General features: G+C 51.3%; 1 protein-coding gene across 1 annotated transcript in view; it reads left to right on the top strand.

Annotated features, from left to right (window-relative positions):
- The window catches only part of COL23A1 (collagen type XXIII alpha 1 chain), a 280,949-nt gene that overhangs the window by 196,063 nt on the left and 63,113 nt on the right, over positions 1 to 21,773 (top strand). The window contains exon 3 of the mRNA XM_080672775.1: positions 20,142 to 20,186. Coding sequence (XP_080528901.1) covers positions 20,142 to 20,186 — 45 coding nt within the window. The remainder of the gene's footprint in view (positions 1 to 20,141; positions 20,187 to 21,773) is intronic.

Here is a 21,773-nt window from a genome sequence, read left to right as displayed (position 1 = left end):
CTATGAACATGGGTGTACAAGAAGTTGTTTGAACTATTGTTTTCAGTTTATTTGCATATATGCCTAGGAGAGGAATTGCTGGGTTTGGTGGTAACTTTATGTTTAACTTTTAGAGGAACTGCTGATTCTTGCAGATGTGACTGAATGCCTGGCATGTGTGCTAGCCTGCTGTAGTCTGATTGTTTGCGTCCTCCCCAAATCCATGTGTTGAAATCTTAACCCCCAAGATGCTGCTATTAGGAGGTGGGGCCTTTGGGAGGTGATTAGGTCATGAGGATGTTGTCCTTGTGAATGGGATTAGTGCCCTTATAAAAGAGTACCCACAGAGCTCCCTTGCTCCTTTGTCTGCCATGTGAGTACACAACCATTTATGAACCAGGAAGTGGGCCCTCACCAGACACCCAATCTGCTGCCACCTTGATCTTGGGCTTCCCAGGCTCCAGAGCTGTGAGAAACAAATGTCTGTTGTTTATGGCCACCCAGTCTATAGTAGCTCCAACAGACTAAGACTAGGCTGTACCAGGTCCCAGCTTCACCTTACCGCCCTCAGAGCCCCATACTCTGCCTCTCTTGGCTTATTCTGCTTGTGTCACAGGCGGCTTCTTTTCCTCATCGGCCTGCCAGCTTGTATAGGACAAGACAAAGCCCAGAACCAGACCCACGTACAGCCACCCTAAAGGCTGGTGATAGAGGCGTTACTTGTATGCCACAGATCATTTGGAATTCTTTGCAAAGACATGATAGATGAATTGTAGCTCAAATTTTATGAGAAAACTGGCTTTTTGAATTAACACCATATATATAACCAAAGAACTTATATGCATATATGCAAAACCCATGGACAGAGACAATAGTGCCGTGAAGGCCTGGGGAAACGGAGCGGGGTTCACCAGTGGGGAGGGGGACACCTGTAATACTTTCAACATAAAGATAAACTTAAAAACAAAAAACAAAAACATCATGTCCAAATGGTGACTCCCAGTGCCCTTTCGATTTGTCATCTATACCGACAAGAGGCTGGGCAGAAGCTCCTTTTTAGCTTTCTTCTCCTCACTCGGGAGATGCTGGAGCTGCAGTTTCATATGTGGCTGCAAACTCCAGCATGAGGGCCTCCGGCTATTGTACATAGACCAGACCACTTGCTCTGGCTCAGAGGTTCAGAGGGAATAGCCAGCGTGTGCCCCACCATATCCAGTTCATGGAATCAGTGGAGTCATGAGATCGAAGCAGCTGCCATCTTTATTTCTGTCTCCCTTGTTCCTTGTACCTGCTGGGGGGATGAAGCACAGGATGAAGACGCATGCCGGTAAGGTTCCTGGTCACCCAGAGGGAATAGACAATCCCTCCATCACTTTAAGTCACAAAACACAGTTTCATTTGGGAAATGATGTTGTCTACTCCAAAATAATTACGAACAAATCATTTTCATTCAAAGGTCTTAGAAGGTTCAAAATGCGGCATTCCTATGCAATCCCACCTTTCATTTAATTAGATCACAGTTTGCTTCTGAAAATCCCTCTTGGTTCATGAACAATGGCTGGCCCTCGGGAAAGCAAAAACCTCACCTGCCCATCTTGCTCATCTTTAGTGATGAACAGCACTGGGCCGTGCCCCGAGGGGCGGGGCATCTCCATCTTTTGAAGGACATTGGGAGCATGCCCAGGCTGAGCCAGGCTGTGGGTGTGGGGGAGGCAGGTTTTGGGGGTCCGCTGCCTTGGGTGTGATTCTCAGTGCCATCTCTGAGTGTGTGACCTCAGGAAGAGCACCTCTTTGGGCTCTGTCACCTTACCTGTTAGAACATCCCCACCTCCTAAGACTTGAGGGAGAACAGGAGGCACCATCTGTGGAAATACCCAGACTCGGTAGGCGCTTGGTTTGTGTCATCTGTTAGACTGAGTGTTGTCTACGTGCAGATGGAAGGTAAATGACAAGACTCAGCAGTGCTTTGCTAGGGAACTGTCTCTCCCTCAGACTGGCCCGTGCAAGTGGGAGCAGCCCGCTGCTGTTTAGGTGCAGCTCCCCAGCTGGGCTCACATGTGCAAGCCGTGAGCCTGGGCTGCGGCTCTCTTTGAAGTGCTGACATGGACATGTTCCCATGAGCTCACTGCAGCTCAGCTCTAGAGCAGGGCCTTGGAGAGGCTGGCCAGTGCCGCCTGGTGGCTCCCCATTCCTACCCCACAGATGTGCGTCGTGTCTTTTGGAACGGGCAGGATTGGCGGGGGGTGGGGGGTGGGGTGTTCGGGCACGGGCCCTGGGTAAGTGGATTTGCCACCCTGAGCCTTAGTTTCTCTGTAAAACAGGTGAGAGGCCAATGTCAGAGAGTCACCATGAGGCTTCTCAGAGATACGGGCATACCAAGCCCTCTGCCGGGTACATAGTAGGAGCTTCATAACTGGGAAGTGAGCCTGATTAGAACTGGGCAAACTGAAAGGCATCACCACCCACTCAGGAACAGGCGGAAGGCGTTGAAGTTAAAGAGGGAGGCAGGGAAGGGCCAGGCTGGCCGAGCCTGCAGCCTGAGAGCTTCCAACCCTCCCCCAGAGCATGGGATGGAGGACAGGGGACACGTCCCCGTGCTGCTCCTCTAAGATGAAAGGGAAAAGTCTCCCTGAAGGTGCACAGATGTCTCCAAGCTCTGGGAGGAGGGCAGTCCTTTGGCTCCCCTCATGGCCTCCCCAGGTTTGGGGATTCCCATGCTACTAAGGCAGGAAGAAGCAGATGGGTCTGCCCTCCCCATGCTGGAGTCCCTAAACTGGACCCCACACATTATTCCACTAGGATATCTGCCCTCTGAGACCCCAGGAGCAGCCACCTCCTCAGAGGACCCGCCCACTGCCCAGGCTTCCTCTACAGATGGACGTCCTCCTGGCACTGGGCTGGGGACACAGAGGCCCTGATGGTTACAACACAGGGTGAGAAGCATCCAGATGAAATGACGCTGAGGGCACTGTGAGAGCCCCAAGACTGGATGCCTCAGACCCAGGAGACGGGGATGTATTTCCTAAAGGACTTGATCATTGGGGTGATCTTGCCAGGTAGGGAAAAGGATGTGGCTGGGCAGGGAAGCAGCCTGGATAAGGAAAGGGGTCTGTGTGTGCAGGGTGGGGACAGGGAGAAAGGGAGAGAGTGGGAAGAAATGAGGCTGGATTTGTGCAAAGGGCTTTAAATGCCACAATAAAGGACTCGAACTTGATCCTGTAAGCTTGATCACAAAGGGGCAATCACAGCCCAAATCCAGACTTGAAGGTGTTGAGCTCTGATATATTTTGGCCTTCATTATGTGTTTAAAATGTGAGTTAACTGCCCGGCCAGTGTGGCTCAGTGAATTAAATGTCATTTCATCCCAAGCACCAAGAGGTCACTGGTTCGATTCCCAGTCAGGGCACATTCCTGGGTTGCCGGCTAGATCCCCAGTAGGGACCATATAGGAGGCAGCCAATCAGTGATTCTCTCTCATCATTGATGTTTCTATATCTCTCTACCTCTCCCTTCCTCTCGCTCTAAAATCAGTAAAAACATTTTTAAAATAAAATGTAAGTTAACCATGAAAAATGTGGGACATTTCACATAAAAATCCTAATTTCTGGCTTCTCTTGAAAAAAAACGGAGGATCTGGAAACAGTCCATTGTAACTACAGCCCTCTTGGACGAGGAACTTCATGCCACTAGGAGGCTGCCGACTTTCCCAACACAGAGGCCGTGAAGAGAAGATGCCCCCCCACCCCTGACTCCACAGAGCCCAGGGAGTCCCCGGCTCACCACTGTGCCCACCCTCTGGCCAGTTCACATGCCTTCCTCCCAGCCGGCCCTGCTGGCTGGCCGCCCCGGCTGCCAGTCTGGGCAGCTGTCATTCTTTTGGAACTCTTTGTTCTCCTGGTGGAATTTAGAAGAAGCCTCTCCCAGCTTGGAGACTGGGCTCAACTATTTCCCAGCAGCTGATAACAGCTGGGATTAAAATATAAAAAACAGTGCAGATGTCCCAGTTCTGCCTGAAACGGAGAGTCGGAGAGCCGGCGTCCAAACTGCTGTGCCCTGCAGCGTTTGTGCCTGCCCCACCCTCCTGCCAGTGGCTGTCTCAGTCCTCAGAGCCACACCCCCCCGAGGATCACGGATTCCTGAGGGCCGTGTACTGAGCGTTGGGGGCACGTGGCCAGGAATGCCCTTGAGAACAGGGGCTTAACTGGATTGTGAGGCCTGGGCCTCAGCCCCTGGTAGCAGAGAGGCCACTTCATTTTTAATGCAATGTTACCAAGTGCCAGGCCTGTACTCAGTGCGTGATATGCCAGGTTTCCTATAAGCCTCACAAAAACTCTAGCGGGGCCTGGTCCATGTTTCTCAGTGGTTGGTGCATCAGCCCACCCACCAGAGGGTCTCAGGTTTGATTACTGGTCAAGGGCACATACCTGGGGTGCAGGTTCGATCCCCAGCCCCGGACAGGGTGAAAGTGGGAAGCAACTAATCGATGTGTCTCTCTCACACTGAGTTTCTCTCTCTCTTTCCCCCCCACCCACCTCCCTCCCTTCCACTCTCTCTGAAAATCAATGGAAGAAATATCCTCAGGTGAGGATTAACAAAAAACAAAAACTCGAGAAGGTAGGTGCCACATGATCCTGGGCTTCCAGACCAGGAACCTGAGCCTTAGGGAGATGAGCCCCAGGGTCACCCCCTGACCCTCACCCGTGAGTGGCAGAGCTGGGAGTCAGCCCAGGTCTGTTTGGCTTCAAAGCCTCTGCTGGCGACTCCTGCACTTTGTGACCTGATTTCCAGGGTCTGCTACCGTCTCTGCAAGATAAACCCAGAAGCAGCATTTCTGCCTTCCAGGTTCCTTCGACCAGGAAGCATTCCTAAGAGGCATCGACCACCCACACAGACCCTCCCCAGCCACCCAGCCAGTACCCAGTGAGCGGAGCGGCGGGGAAGGCAAGGTGACAGCTGGGCCAGTGCCCAGGCCGGACAGGCCTCTGCTAGCTTGTGATTTGGGGCAAGTCACTTCTGTATGGTTTTCGTCCTCTCATGTCAGCTGTTCAGCAAATATTCCTGAGCCCCGCTGGATGCCAGGCACTAGGCAATAAGCAGAACAAGATCTGTCCTGTCGGGGAGCTTACATTCTAGCAGGAGGAGGGCGTGGGATGGGCAGGCACCATCTGATGTGATGAAACACTGGGGAGTCAGTTAGCGAGGGCCCCTCTGAGGAGGAGCCACCTGAGCTGAGACCTGAATGATGAGAAGGGGGACATGCTGCCAGGTTGGCTATGCGGACTGAGGATGGAAGAAATACAGTGCATGGCGGGGTAGGGGGTCGGTACTTCCTAAATGGGGAGGGCGGCCTTTGGAAACATGAGGAATGCAGGCGTCTCTAGGCCCTTCCCCCGAAGGCCCCACCGGGAGGGCAGCACTACAGGGTCCTGGGGGCCCCTGAGAAGCCTGCAGGGACCACCTCTCCCCTCAAACACACACGTGGGACCAGCCAGCCAGGGGGAGTGGCGCTGGCCTTCAATTCCTGGAACTTTCTACCGGTGGCTCCATGTCACGTGGGCAGAGGGCCTCTGGTGCAGCTGTTGATTGCCTTTCATTTGCACCTTTCATCCTCCGTCCAAATGTGAGTGGACTGAAATTTCCCAGAGAGGACTCCATGGGGCCAGGCCTGACACAGGGTCCATATGACCTCATGGGTGTGGGGCCTTTTTAGACTTTTGTTGGCTCTTGTTCTGGCCAAGAAATTGCAGCTCTCTCCTAAGGGGGAGCGGGGCGGGGGGGTGGGGGAGGGGGGACGTGGGGTGGGAGGGGGGACGGGGGCGGGCAATGAGTGCTCTGTGGGGTCTGTGGTTTCTCTCTCTTTGCTGGCAGGGGGAGCCTGGGCCTCGGAAAGACCAGGGCTGGCGGGTGGGGCTTGGGGCCCGACCCACTGCATCTGGTGGGACACAATTGGAATTGAGGCTTCGTCCAGTTGTCTTAGGAATGGAAGCTGACTCTGGTGGATTCTAAAGGCAGATACAGCAGATTCCCCTCTTGGCTGGGTCATCTGCAGAAGAAATGAAATACGGTAGTGTTCACCTGGGAATTGTTTCACAAAATTTAAAAATCAATTTGACAGTGAACTTTCAGGCTAGTTTGAGGGGTCTGGGAGCAGCAAGTCCAGCCGACACTTAGAACCTGACATTGGCCGCCTGATCCGGACTCTGAAGGCCAGAGCCGCCCTTTGGTTTTCCTTGTCCTCAAGCCATCTTCAGTCCCGCCATTCACCTCACAAGTCCATCCTGCCCTCTCCCACTCCCGTCCCTTGCCTGGTTGGTGAGGCCCCATCATCTCATTCCTGCATTACTGCAAGAGCTGTCTGCTTGTGCCCCACTCCCAGGCCTCGAGTGGCCCCCTGGGACCATAGGCATTCACGTCAATACACATTGTCAGGGCCTGACCAGCCCCGGGAATCGGAATCTCTGGGGTGGCCGGGAAATTTGCACACAGCACAAACACCCAAATGGTTCTCCTGTTTGAGAACTGCTGGCCTGAAGGGTACAATACAAACCCAATAGGATCGGGCTCTGCAGACATTTAGGTCAGCGCTTCTCGCCGTGCAGGTCTGGGCCAGCCACATCCCCATCATCTGGAGCTGTTAGAACTACAGATTCTGGAGTCCCACCTGAAACGCTGCAGGTGATGCCCAGCCCTGCTCACAGCCCTTCAGGGGGTTGGGATGGGAGGACAAGGCTGAGCCGCTGCCTCTCCCTGAGAGCCTTTGCCTTGCTGTCCTCCTGCCAGCAACACTGTCCTTGCTCTGCCCAGGCAGCTCCGGCGTCTCTCCAGCCTCCTCTCCAGCGCAAGTTTCTCAGGAAAACCTGCACCCTGCGGGCAGGCTGGGCACACCAGCACTTTTCCTTCACAGCACTCACCAGGTTGGAATCTGGCACATCATCGGAGCAGCAGGGTCTGCCTCCCCCACTAGTCTGTAATGATGGTGGGGCAGGGCCTGTCTCACTCCCATTTATCCCCGGGCCCTGACACAGCACCTGACAAATAGCGGGGCTTCTGTTGGTAACTATCACCTTCCTCTCTTCCTAGCCAGCGTGGCTCAGTGGTGGAGCATCAACCTATGAACCAGGAGGTCATGGTTTGATTCCGGGTCAGGGCACATGCCCGGGTTGCTGGCTTAATCCCCAGTAGGAGGTGTGCAGGAGGCAGCTGATCAATGGTTCTCTCTCATCATGGATGTTTCTATTTCTCCCTCCCTTCCCCTCCCTGATCTAAATCAATTTTAAAAAATTTTAAAAATTATCACCTTCTTCTAAATAACATGAGTATGCTGCAACTTTGATTTTTCCGTTTTGGGCGTTATCTATTAGAAGACCAAGCCTTCCTTTTTTCTCAGGTCTTTGCAGGAAGCCTGCTATTTTCTCCCTGGTAGTTTGGGATCTTCTCCTTAAACCCTGTGTTCTGAGATTTTGAGGCAAAGTGCCTTTAGCAATGTCTGTTTTCTTTCACTGAGCTGGACTCTCAGGAAGAAATCTCAATATATTCAAATTCCTTGAATTATGTAATGATTTTTCCCTCCCAATTTCTCTGTTCTCTCTCTCTCTAGGTTTCCTTATCGGGGGCGGGGAGAGGAGGACCATCCCTGGACTGTTCCTGATGTCCTGACCTAGCTCTACCTTTTTTTCCAATTTTCTGCATCTGTTCATCTTGACTTACTTGGAGACTTGGCCCACCTTTCTCTTGCAACTCTGTTTCCAATGAAATTTTAATCGCTGCTATCATGTTTTTAATTTGCAAGAAATTTTGTGCAAATGTTCTCTGAATATTCCTTTTTAATAGCATCCTGATCTAAATTCATGGATATAATATCCGCCGTTCCTTCTGAACATTTAATTGTGGGATGTGGGGGGGTTTAATTTTCTGTTTCTGAAAGCCGTTGTCCTCTGAGATACTTCTCGCCACCTGTTTTGCCCTCTGTCTTTCATGCAAGAGGGCTTCTCAAACGTCTGGTGCCTTTGGCTCATTTTTCAGAGTGGAAACTATAAAGCTGACTGGCAGCTCGGGGCACAGGTCGGGCTAGTCAATCGTGGCTTCACAGAGCGTAAGCGGCTGGGTCTTTTCTCCGGTGCTCATCAGATTCCCGGGAAAGAGCCTTCCCATCTCCTGCCTGGAAGCAAAGACCAGCCGCCTGGTCTTGGGAGCCACGCTGAGGAAGGAATGCTCTTGGGGCCTCCAGGTTCGTGTATAAACTTCCTCTTGATGGCACTCCTCCCTCAACTGTGCCGCTGGCGTCCTGCAAGCGAGAGACTCTACTCCCCTCTCTCCGGAAAATGAACCCCCGGCTTAAGAAAGGGCAGCTGTCCAGATCAGAGGCAAATACCATCTCTGTCACAACTGCTCAACTCTGTCGTTGTAGCACAAAAGCAGCCATAGACAATCCATAAGTAAAACTTTATTTACAAAAATCAGTGGTGGGGCCTGGCCGATGCAGCTCAATTGATTGGATTGGGCGTCATCTGGAGCACCAAAGGGCTGCCTGTTCGAGTCCCAGTCAGAGCACATGCCCAGGTTTCGGGCTTGATTCCCAGAGGTAGCTGATCAGTGTTTTGCTCTCACATCAATGTCTCTCTCTCTCTCTCTCTCTCTCTCTCTCTCTCTCTCTCTCTCTCTCTCTCTCTCTCTCGTTCTCTCTCCCTCTCCTTCTCCCTTCCTCTCTTTTTAAAAATCAATTTTTTAAAAAGTCAATGGTGGACCAGATTTGACCCAAGGGCCATAGTTTGAGGCCCCTGATCTAGCTTCTAGCTCATCAGGTCTGCTGCTTCCTGAGCTTTGGATGTTCTCAACGCAGGTTGGGTGTTGCTCTTGAGCTTTTCCATTACTGGCTTAAAATCTTAGCTGTCCTGTTTCCGCACACAGTAATCCCTCATGCGTCTACTTCCCCACTTCCTAAACTTTGTTGCTGGGCTTCCTCCCCTGACCTCTTTGCCCTTAGAGCTCAGGTTTCTGGAATAATAGAGATAAATGAACACATTTATCTCCCATCCTTAACTCCCAGGCTCTTTTTAATAGGTCCCTCGGTTACAGAGATAAGCATCTAGCACTAGTTCTGATTAGGGCTGGTTCAATTTGTGTGTCTTCACCAAATGCTATTTTATTGTTGGGTTTTTTTAAATAAATTAATTGAACATGCACCACATAACATGAAAGACTTCTGTGAAGGCTTGAATGTAAAATGACTCCTTCCTGAGGCCCCACGAAGGGGCTGCGCTGCCGTCCTCGCCCAGGCAGGGCAGCGTTAGTCAAGCCAGCTCCCGCGATGCTCTCTCTGAAGGATCACGGCGCTGAGGACCATGGCTGCAGGATCTCTCTGTGGAGCACGGCCACGCTCTGCCCAATCCAGAGCCCAAGGCCTGGCCACAGCCTGGAGCTTGGCACGTGTGGTCCCTGCTTGTAAACAAGGTCCTGGTTCTCAGCCCCTGGACCTGGGGCCAGGAGAACAGAAGCACTGACATAGCAGGGCTTCTTGGGGTCCTTTGAGCACTCAGTCTCCCTGACAGGGATCACACTTCTATGCCAGGCGTGTCCGGTTAGCTCTGGGACATGTGGGGTGCAGGGAGAACCGTGACCCCAAGGAATTAGGCCTGGGGCCCAAGCACCCTAGAAACTTCAGAGTGGAAGCAGATAGGTCAGTGGCTGGTGCTGTCCTGAGGGCCACCCACCGGCAACGGCTGCAGTAGGCTACACGGACTGACTACCAGTTCTCAAACTCTGATATGTACCGTAGGCTCTGCCTCTTCTTAGCTTCCTCCCCTCTCCTGAGCCCGTTTCCCGCTCTGCAGAATGGAGATGCGGGATTGCTGTAAGGATCACTAAGGCAGTGCCATATCTGAGCAGTCCCAGCTAGGAGGTAGTCTCTGACGGAAAATGTCCGCAAGGCACGGGTGGAATTTCAGGTCTTGGAGTGGCCGTTGACTCCGCTCACCCCAAGCTGCTGCCACATTGGTTCTGGGAGACAGGGAAGACGAACAGGTTTTTAATCTGTGGACGCTCCATCTCCCCTTCTGTACTGAACCATTCCCAGCATCCATTGCCATTCCGGGCCCCGCAGCTCCTGCACATCTCTCTACGATCGGTTCCCACGCTCCATTGTAATTGATTGTTTGCATGTCATCTCCCAGCTCCTTGTGAGCCGCTCAAGGGCAAGAACCAGATGTACTCATCTGAGTATCCCCTGAGCCTGGCACAGAGTGAATCAATGTTGGGTGGATGGACGGATGGATGGATGGATGGATGATCTCAAGGATGAATGAACAAAGATTAATAATCTAGTGGGTGGGTGAATGATAAATATACAGATAAATATTTGACTGCCTGGATGAATAAAGTCATTCGTGCACCCAAAACTATGTATTGAGTAGTTTTTCTACAGCAGGATAAATGGATGGATGGGCAATGATGAGGTGAGAGTGCATGAGTAGAAGGAAGAGAATGAGAAGGTGGGGTGGAGGGAGAAACAGCATAACAGGTGAATAAACAGAGAATAAACTGGAGAAATGCCTGAGAGGACAGATGACCCGTGTTCACACGTTCACGGTCCGCTCTGGGGATGTCAGTGTCTGTGAGCCGAAGGAGTCGTTCCCAAGGTCCCAAGGAGGAGGGCTTGGAAAAAAGAATTCACAAACACTCTCTTTGTGTCTATTAAAAATGTATTTTTTTTCTCTAAATAAACTTTGAACCCACTTCCAAGTATGTTTGGAAAGAGCAGTGATGGCTTTCATGAAGGGTAAATTATAAGTGCTCCGCTCGGAGCTGTGTTCAGGGACCTTCAGAAATGCATGCGGTCCCCAAAGCGAATGCTAAAATGCGAACGAGACAAGAAACACATGGCGGGAATGACGCTGTCAGGCAGGCTTGCTACGAGCATATGTGCTTTACTGTTGATATTCGGCAAGTGTTCCAGAAAGAGGCCTTTCCTGAAACGGAGGTCAGTGAGAATACGCCCCTTCTCATAAATCCTTGGGAAATAAACCAGGCCTATCCCCCACACACATGCGGCTAATTATCTGGGGGCTCAGGCACTCCCCAGAGAATGGTTAGGAGCAGTTCACCCGGGCAAGGTCTGCCCCCAGGGTTTCTAACAGCCCTGGCTTGAAAGACTATAGCCACTTGCCCTTGGTTCATAAACTGGCATATTCCCAGCCCAGTGGGCAGAGGGGAACAGGCATAAGGAAGAAAAGATCTAGCCCTGACCGGTTTGGCTCAGTGGATAGAGTGTTGGCCTGCGGACTGAAGGGTCCCAGGTTCGATTCCAGTCAAGGGCATGCACCTTGGTTGTGGGCACATCCCCAGTAGGGCGTGTGCAGGAGGCAGCTGATCAATGTTTCTCTCTCATCAATGTTTCTCTCTATCCCTCTCTCTTCCTCTCTGTAAAAAATCAATAAAATACTTTTTTTTAAAAAAAAGAAAAGAAAAGATCTCATCTCCTTTCCTAATGCCCAGCAATGATCAGACCCAGACACAGCCGCCAATGGACACCAGAATCCAGAGCCTCTTGGTGTGGTCACTCATGACCATTTACCTTAGTCCAGTTTAGCCCGGGCCAGCCTCTCAGAGGACCAAGGCAAATTGCATGTGGTCCCTGCTTTGTGGGGCTCACAGATGGGCTGACAGCTCCATCCCTGTGGACCAAGTGCAAGTAAATATCTGTAGCCCAAGAGTGGGCATCCAGGAAGACTTCCCAGAGGAGGGTTCATGTCTTAGCTGGGTTTTGAAGGATGAGTAGGAGTTTTCCTGGCAAGAAATGAGAGAAGGAACATTGGAGACATGAGCAACCCAGCTCAGGGGCAGTGATTTGTCCTGGGCCAGGTGTTCTGGCAAAAGGTGGGCCAGGAGTGATATATGGAAGACAAGTAGGGGCTGGGCAGAGCAGGCCAGAGAGGGAAGTCGGGGTCAGCCTGGAATGGCCTTGGCCAAGGAGCTCAGACTGTGTCCTGAGAACAGTGAGGAGCTCGTGGGTGGCTTTAAAAGGAAGTACAGGATCCAATCTGTGGTTCAGAAGGACTGCCCTGACTGTGGGGGAGAGAAGGAAGGAAACGGGGAAGCCAGGGAGGGAGGAGGCTGCCACCGTCGGTTCACAGAGAGATGCGGTGCCGTACTTGTTCTTTCTCTTCCTGACTGTGATTTGGGGTGAGTTAACCGCGTGGTGCTGCAGTTCCACAGCTGTAAAATGGGGATAATAGTGCCCACTGCCCGGGGTTGTTTTAGGGTCACAGTAATACACTTAGAACACCAGGACAGGACCGAGGCGTGGCCAGCCACATAGGGTGGCAGCCGGGCACCTCTTGTACTTAGAGGCGGTGCTCAGGAAGTGTGGATGGGATGGATCCACCCACTCTCCCGAGGGCTGGTAGGTGGTGATGCTGTTCACAGGGACAGGGATTCAGACAGAGAAATGGGGTCGGGTGTAGACTAAGAGCTCTGGTTTAGGCCATTCAACCACCTCCCACTGTAATTGGTGAGGGGCTTCTGTTCCATCTCATCTAGTCCTGAGGCAGAACAGCCTGTGGCTCAGAGTGTGAACCCTGGCACCAGACCACCTGGGGCCAAATTTCAGTCTTGCTACTTGAAGCTGTGTGACCTCCAGCCAGGGACTGGCCCTCTCTGGATCCGGTTTCCTCCTCAATAAAATGAGCTGGAGGTAGCTGTGAAAATTGCATTAGGATGGATGTGACCTGGCACACAGTCCGTGCTCCAGCGGTGTACGCCGCAGTAGCCCTTGTGGCAGCAGTAGTAGAAATAATTGCTGGTGGTTTATGAACCCAGAACTGGTGTCCCTGGGTATTGTACACTCACAGCTTGGCTCCAGCCTCCCAACCCCTGAACACCCAAGGCAACTGGCATCAAGTAAAGTACATGAGGCTTGAAATACGTTGTAAGAAAGAAAATCATATTTAAAGAGAGAGAGAAAGGAAACCAAGTGGTTTCAAGTGTGTTTCCCAGACCCACAGCAACAGCACATCCCCATGTGAACGTAATAAAAATGCAAATGCTCCGGTCACTCCAGCCTCACTGAATCTGAAACGGATGTGCTGGAGCACCCTCCCCCAGCACTTTGGAAAATAACCCCGGCCCTCCCCCGTCACAGAGCTGGGTGGACCTAGGATAGGGCACCCAGGGGTCTCGGGCCAGACGATGGCATCCGACTAGAGGGGAGGCCAGGCAGTCCTCATTTCTTTTACGGAAACGAGGCAAGTGCTTGGGAATTAGACACAGCTAGGTTTGCATCCCAGCTCTGCTCCATACCGGCTGTGTGACGGGACAAGTCCTTTCCCTTTGAGCCTCTTTTACTTCTGTAGCGTAAGGTGGATGCCACCTCCCTGGCAGGGGCGCTGAGCAGAATAAATGAGCAGACATCTGTGCAACCCCCAGCACAAAGCCTGGCACATGGCAGGTTCGCCAGCAGGGGCCACCTTCCTTGCTCCCCGCAGCATTCCAGCTCTGGGAACGACCTTCCCACTGCAGAAGGCTGGCCTCCAGCTGCACGCAGGACCTGGGTCCACAGAAGGGAGCTGCCGCTCAGTGGGAGGCTCGCAGCTTTCCAGGCACTGCTCCCGAAGCCCCTGCCCAGCAAGCACCCTCCAGAGTCAGGCCAGTCCCATACCCCGGCCGAGTGGCACAGGACCTCGGGACAGACAGAAAGGGGCCACTTGTGTCTGGGGACACCCGGGCATCTCTGACCAGACTGTGGCCTCTGAATGAATGGGAGATGGCCCCAGGCAGTCCCCAGTGTCACCACAGGCAGGAGCCCTGGGGGCCAGGTGGGTTTGGGAATCCTGATGGCTGCACACAGCTGGCCTGCCCACACCCCTTCCAGCTGCCCAGACCACAGGCCCCTACCCACCAGTGCCTCCCCACAGGCAGTGCCACATGCCAGCCCATGTCCTCTATCCTCAGCCAGCCAGGTTGCTAACCTCTAGGAGACACATTCTGATTTTCAGTCCTGGTGCCTACACCATGGTCCATTTCCCCAAAGAGACGCACTTAGGAGGACAGCATTGGTGCCAGCAAGAGCCCTGGCAGCCCAGGGCCCCACTCCTGGCTCCTGACTTGCTCTTCAGCTAGGACAGGTCACCTCACCTTTGGGTCTCAGCTCTCTTCTTTTAGTGAAGCCAATCATGTCCACATCTCTCTCGCGAGGCAGCAGAAGCACTCAGCTCGTGGCCTGCACAGGTTTCCAACATGTCAGCGGCCGCCCCCTCCCCAGGCTCTCTTCGCCCACCCCCAGTCTGGGTCTGGTGTGCCACCAACGTGAGTAGTAGGTCTGGACCCCTTGATCTCGTTTTAAATGCTTTATTAAAGCTCCCACTGACTCAGGGGAGGAACCAGCCTGGAAAGTGCAGGCATTTCGGATGGTGTGAGGAGCACATGTCAAAAGCAGGCACACGTTGTTGGGGCCTCTAGTGTGGGCAGTGGCATGTGGCCTTTTAATGCATGGACCTCTGAGAGCCATCTCTGGGCCCCTTCCATTTTGTATGGTACCCGATATATTGAAAAAATAATAATAAATGCCAAGAAGTGGTTATAGAAATGGTGGGCTACTGTAACCACTCCCCTTCAGTGACCATCTGCCTGAGCGGGAGGCAGGCGGCAGGGTGCGGCAGCTGCACGGCCCCCCCCCCCACCCCCCCACCCCCGCCAGGACAGCTGTCTGACTTTGACAATCAGTTCCTCTTTTGTGCTTCGGTTTCTACATCTATAAAATGGAGATGATAATAACAGCCTTCCTTATAGGTTTGAGGCATATATGAGTTAACATGGAGTTGAGATTACTACCAAGCATAAACACTCAATAAATGGTGCCGCCAGACTCTTGTTTTATTAAACACTGTCAGGGGCTGTGTGGCTGCCCAGGACTATCGTTCCTTTGGAGAGAACATCGGTGTCCACATGTGAGACTCTGTGAATGTGAGGTGGGGACCACCTGCCAGCTCCCCGCCCCCCTCACCTTGCCATGGGCTCTGTTCATTTGGTCACTAAATGAGACGATGTCAAGGCAGGCTGGCCAGGTCTGGTCATCTGGTCATTGGGGCAGTAGGGACCTGTCTCACTTAGCAGCAGAAGTTGCTGGTTCTAAACAAACATCCCGGTTCTAAGCAAACATTTGCTCTACAGTCCCACAGCCTGTGGCATTGCTTTTCCAAACTGCTTTGGGACTTCCCAACAAACATCGGGGCTCGGGACCATCAGGCTCCCTGCAGTGTAGTGGATGATGGAAGACGCCTGCGGGGACATACGCCCCTTGGGAATGAGCTGTATTTGCTGAACAAGGGGCTGTGGTTTTAATTCCCAAAGGACAACGTGGCTCGCAGTGCTGGCCCAGCCCAAGCAGCCCACCAGCTGGCCAGCCTCTTGGGGAGTCAGTGCCCCCCAAGAGTACCATGTTCCCTGGGCCCACGAGGTGTGCCCAGGACCTGACTCCCTCCTCTGAGGAACAGAGGGCTTTGTTAGGCCAGGCTGGAAATGAGCAGGAAGATCACTCCATCCCCGGGTGGACTGATACTTGTAAAACAAAATTATCTGCAGAAATTATTTTTAACATTTTTTCCTGATTACAATTGACATACAATATATTAGTGTCAGGGTTACAACATAGTGATTAGCCATTTAGGTGATTTATGAAGTGATCACCCCAATAAGTCTACTCCCCTTGTGGTACTGTACATAGTTATTACATTATTATTGCCTATATTCCCTGTGCTGTATTTTACATCCCATGACTAGTTTGTAACTACCAATTTGTACTTCTTAATCCTGTCACCTTGTTCACCCAACCCCCAACACCCTCCTCTCTGGCAGCCATCAGTTTTTTTCTCTGTACCTATGAGTTTGTTTCTGTATTGTTTATTTTGTTTTTTAGCTTTCACATGTAAGTGAAATCAAACAATATTTGTTTTCCTCTGTCTGACTTCTTTCATGTAGTATAAGTGGGATTGCAGGGTCATTTGGCAATTCTATTTTTAATTTGTTTCACTTCTTTCACCCTCTAGAGCCATCCATGTTGTCACAAATGGTTATCTTTCGTTTTTTATGGCTGAGTAATATTCCATGGTATATATGTACCACATCTTCTTTATCCATTTATCCATCGCTTGACATTTGGGTTGTTTCCATATCTTGGCTATTGTAAATAATGTTGCAATGAACATAGGGATGTGTATATCTTTTCAAATTAGTAGTTTGGTTTTTTCAGATAAGTGGAATTGCTGGGTCATATGGTAGCTCTACTTTTAATTTTTTGAGGAACCTCCATACATTTTCCATAGTGGCTGCATCAATTTGCATATTCACCAACAATGCATGAAGGTTCCCTTTCCTCCATTCCTCACCAACACTTTTTTTTTAATTAATAATTTTTTTTATTGATTTCAGAGAGGAAGGGATAGGGCAAGATAGAAACGTCAATGATGAGAGAGAATCACTGATTGGCTGCCTCCCACACGCCCCCTACTGGGGATTAAGCCCGCAACGTGGGCATGTGCCCTTGACCAGAATCAAACCAGGACCCTTCAGTCCACAGGCTAATGCTCTATCCACTGAGCTAAACCAGCTAGGGCCTCACCGACACTTGTTCATTGATGATAGCCCTTCTGACAGGTGATATCTCGCTGTGATTTTAATTTATATTTGGAAGAGATGTTTTAATGATTTGGTCTTAGAAACTCAAATCTGGGGACCTCCCCTGACTTTTCCATTCAAGTGCACCTCCACAATGGCTCTGAGGCCCAGGCAACATTAGGGAGCTCAGGCTGAAGGTCTGGAGGATTTGAATCACTTGACCTCAACTCTCCTCCCGGAGTTCTGGAAAGAGAGTCCGATAAAGGGGCCTCCAGAGCCCACCAGTAGGAAGGGAGTCCCAGGCCTCAGCAGGTATAGTGGGCCTGGAACCCCTTCATCAGCTACACGTCCCTTGCAGTGTGAGCTGTTGTCTGTTATGGGTGCCAGAATCTTGTTACCAAGTCAACATGGACCTGGGCAATTCCAGCATGAAACCTGGGGGCTGCGTCTGGTATCAGGGACAATAAAGACTGCAACCAGCATGAATTCCTGCTCGCAGTGCTCCGGTTTGCATCACTTATGTGGTCAAATCATCTCTGACAAAGGTGCCAAGTCTGGCTACACAAAAGATAATATCCTTAACAAATGGTGTTGGGAAAACTGGATAACCACAGACAAAAGAATGAATTGGGACCTCACCTTACACCATAAACAAAAGAACTCAAAGATTTAAAAGGCAACAAAAACAAAAATAGAAAAATTGGGAGACATCAAACTTCAAAACGTCTGCACAGCCTGGTTGAGTGGCTCAGATGGTTGAGCATCATCCTGTGTACCAAAATGTTGCCAGTTCAGTTCCTGGTCAGGGCACATATCTGAGCTGAAGGTTCGATCCCTGGTTGGGGCATGTACACATCGATGTTTCTCTCTCTCTCTCTCTCTCTCTCTCTCTCTCTCTCTCTCTCTCTCTCTCTCTCTCTCCTTTCTTCTCTCTATCATGTGCTTGGGTGAGGCTTTAAAAATTAAAAAATGAAACTTCTGTACAGCAAAGGAAACAATAGAATGAAAAGGTAACCTACAGAATGGGAGAAGATATTTGCAAACCATATACCTGATAAGGGGTTAATATCCAAAATATACAAAGAACTCCTTCAGCCCTGGCCAGTGTTGCTCAATGGTTGGAGACTGGCCCAGGCATCAAGGGGCCCTGTGTTTGATTCCCAATCAAGGGCAATGCCCGGGCTTTGGGTTCAATCCCCAGGCCCAGTTGGGTCGGGTACAGGAAGCAACTGATCCATGTGTCTCACACAATGTTTCGCTCTCTTTCTCCCTCTCACTCCATCCCTTCCACTCTCTCTAAAAATCAATGGGAAAAGTATCCTCAGGTGAGGATTAACCAAAGGAAAACAAAAAGAACTACAACTCAGTGACAAAAACAAACAATCCAACTAAAAAATGGGCAAAGGACTTGAATAGACATTTCTACAAAGAAGATGTACAAATAGCTGACAGGTATATGCAAAGATGTTTAACATCACTTATTATTAAGGAAACGCAAATTAAAACCACAATGAGATATCACCTCACATCCATTAGGATGGCCAGTATCCAAAAAACAAACAAAACAAAAAAAACACCAAACAAACAGAAAATAACAGATGTTGGTGGGGATGTGGAGAAATTGAAACCCTTGTACACTGTTGGTGGGAATGTAAAATGGTGTAGCCACTATAGAAAATAGTAAGGGCGGGCCTCAACAAATTAAAAATAGAATTGCCAAATGACCCTGCATTCTCACTTATGGGTATTTATCCAAAAGAGTTGAAAACAGCATCTTGAGGAGATACTTGCTCCCCCATGTTTATAGCATTATTCACAATAGCCAAGAGGTGGAAGCAACTCAGTATCCACCACCAGATGGATGAATGGATGAAGAATATGTGGTGTGCACATACAGTGGAATATTTACTGAGCCTTTAAAAAGAAGGAAATGGTCACTTCACCAATAGGGGGGAACTTTTGAGGACATTGTGCTACGTGAAATAAGCCACTCACAAGAGGACAGATACTGCAAGATTCCACTCATCTGCGATATCTAAAATAAGCAAAGTCTTAGAAACAGAAAGTAGGATGGTGGTTTCTGGGGGGCTGGGGGAGGGGGAAGAGAGGGCTGTCCATGGATAAAGTTTCCAATTTTGCAAGATGAAAAGGTTCTGGAGACATGTGCACAACACTGGACATATGTTAACACTAACGTACTGCACTCTTAAAAATGGTTAGACGGTAAATTCTATGTATGTGTTCTTGACCACAATAACTTTTCTTTAATTACAGCATGTTTTTAATTTTTTGATTTTGCTTAACCATCCTGCTCTCAAGCCCCCAGTGCTGGCCAGAAATTCCTTCTCACTTGAGCCTGGCCTACAAAGGTCTCTCTCACTTGTTCTCAGAGGCCCTCCCTCCTCTCCATCCAGGATTCCCCCTTAACGAAAGTCGGGAAGTGCCACTGACCTCCTGACCTGAGCTGCTTTTGCTTTACTGCCCAGTCCCAATCCCTGGATCAGGGGCACACAATGAGCACCACTTAAAAACAGGAGGAGAAAAAAGGGAAAACACACAGGCGTGTGCATGCATACAACTACCCTGCTTCGGACCTGATTCATGACCAGTCTGTCTCTCCTCGGTGGTGGTTCTGGGAATTTGGGAGGGGGGTGACCTTCACGAGAAAGGGCAGTGCCTTGTAATACAGCCACAGTCTGTCCATCTACCTCGTCAGGGCCCACCGCAGCGCCTGGCACTCAGGGGGCGGGCAGGATAGAGACAGGTATAAAGTGCCATTTCATTTGTAATCTAGTGCATGCATCTTCTCTTCTGCACACCTTTCCCCAAAACAGAAAAGAATGAAGAGGGCAGAGGGGATGAAGCAAAGGCAAGATGGTTCCCATCATCAATTCAGATAGGCTCCAGCCATGGAGATGGAGAGCTGCATACTGAAAAGCTGCCTTCTCTGCAATAAGTCCCGAGAAATGTAGAAGCATCCGCCCGAGCAGGCGGGGCTGGGAGGTGCTGAGGGTTCTAGGGAGCCCAGGCAGGACAGTGGATGGGTAGGGTAGTGACTCTTCTTGCCGAGTTCAAGCATTTGAAATGCAATGATGGTGTCTTTACGTGGTGTGCTGTCACTGTTGTTTTATCGCTGTGGAGATTTAAAAGCATTGGTCAGGGTTTTCATAAAATAACTCCCACCTCGGCCTTATATTTCTCCTCATTTAGAAGTTTCTCAGTTGCAAACTCTTCTACCTCATGAGTTCCAGATAATAAACCTTTTTTTATTTCGGAGGGATTGTGAGTGGATAAATGAACAGATGATTAAATAACTGAATGAGAGAGTGAGGGGTGAGAACACAACCAAAAGGGGAAGGCTGGGAGGAGCAGGGGTGAGGGTGGGGCAGGAGACGGGTTTCTCCCCATACCTCTCCTCTCCGTCAGCCAGCAGGGTGGCGGGCAAGCTGCCGCCAGGATGCAGCTGCAGGGTGGGTGGGTGGGCCAACAGCAGGCAGGCTGTACCCAAACCCACTGGCTTCCCTTCTCAACGAGTCTATCCTTGTTTTCCTGTCTAGGGCCCCCTGGACGGCGTGGCAAGCCTGGAAGAAGAGGTGATCCCGGTGAGTCCCAGGTTCTCTTGTTCCTCAACAAGGGCCTAGAAGTCTGCCCTTGACCAGGGACTGAGCTGGATGCACCAGTCCCCATAGCACCTCATTACTCATGGGTCCTGGGCCAGCTCTCCTCCTCCCTTCCAATTCCAGCCCCTGCCCCTGGAGGCCACAGTGCCCAGTACCCCTTTTCCCGGCACTTGGCATCACAGTGCAGTGACTGTCCCACCCATGTCCTTGGCACCCTCCGAATCTTATATCAACCTCAGAAACTTCAATCCCTGGTCTCACGCTCCTGGCCTTGTGGGAACTGATGGTGATCCCACCGGCCCACTGGCCCTGGTTCTCCTGGTGCTCCTGTCCCTCCCCAGACTTGGCCTGCCCTTCCCTTGGCAGGGGCACCAGGAAGACACTCCTCCTTCCTTCCACTCGACCTGCAGACTCACCTGTACGCGCCATGCCTCCCCTCCTGCCATCTTCATTTCACCCAAAACGCATTGCTCTGCACATCCCCTACCCGAGACACACAGAGAAGCTTCCTCAGAGGCATCCACACACCACCCCTGTCCTGGCTGTTCCGCCTCGCCTTCCACTCGTCCCAGCCCCTCCGGTCTCTTTTCACTGCCACTCCGCTGACATCATCTGATGGTCATGCCAGCAGATGCTTTGCGTCATTATCTTCCTTGATCCTCGCTGTTGGCCACCCCACGTCCCCACCCTGTATTCCCAGCTCAGCTCTGGCCTGTGTTTCCTCCCACATCTCTGACCCCCTTCTATAGTACCCCACTTGCCTCTTAAATGAATCTGCTCTTGGCCCTCTTCTCTCCCACTCCTACGGCAACGGCACCCCCATGACCCTGACAGTGGCCCCCTTCCTGACTCCAGCTACATTATCTCCTCTGGAGTTTGGACTTGGCCCAGTGAACCAGCACCTCTGCTAGCCTGCTCTCCCCAGCTCCCCATCGCAGCCTCCCGCTTCCCTATGCAGACACCTAGGCATCATCCTGGATCCCTCCTCCCCCTCCCCCCGCCCCCACACACCAAATCCTGGTCAGTCTCCTCACAGTACATCTCAGACCTGTGCCCCTTCTTGGTCCTCATCCACAGCTCCTGCACCTCTCATCACCCCTCCCCGTGTCCCCACCTCCAGCCTCACCAGGGGTGTCTGAGGCCCTCCCACTCTGACCCTGCACTCCTGGCCTCCCCTCCCCAGGACGTCACCTCCTCTACCTGAGCTCATAGCCCAAGGAAGGTCAGTATTCTTTAAGTCTAGTGCAAGCATCTCCAAAGTCTTCACTGTTCAGCACAGAGTAGGCCCTGAGAATGTAAATGCACAAACAGTGAGTGAACGAATGAATGCATGTGTGAATGAACACATGCTCAGCCCCTAAGCAGCTTCTCCAGGAGGGCATGGTGTGATGCCAGAGGGGATCACCACCAAGGGGACCCCCAGCGGGTTGGGCCCGGGGAGCTGAACAGGCTCTCTCTGAGCCTCCGACTCTTCTCCCTGGCGCTGGGCGTGGGCTTCCTCCCCGCTGTGCTGCATGCTCGCATTATCTAGTTCCTTCTATAGAGGCCCCCAGATAAACTCGCTAGAGT

Source organism: Plecotus auritus (assembly GCF_963455305.1).
Source record: "Plecotus auritus genome assembly, chromosome: 6".
Taxonomy (NCBI): Eukaryota; Metazoa; Chordata; class Mammalia; order Chiroptera; family Vespertilionidae; genus Plecotus; species Plecotus auritus.
This window is presented reverse-complemented; position numbering and strand designations above follow the sequence as displayed.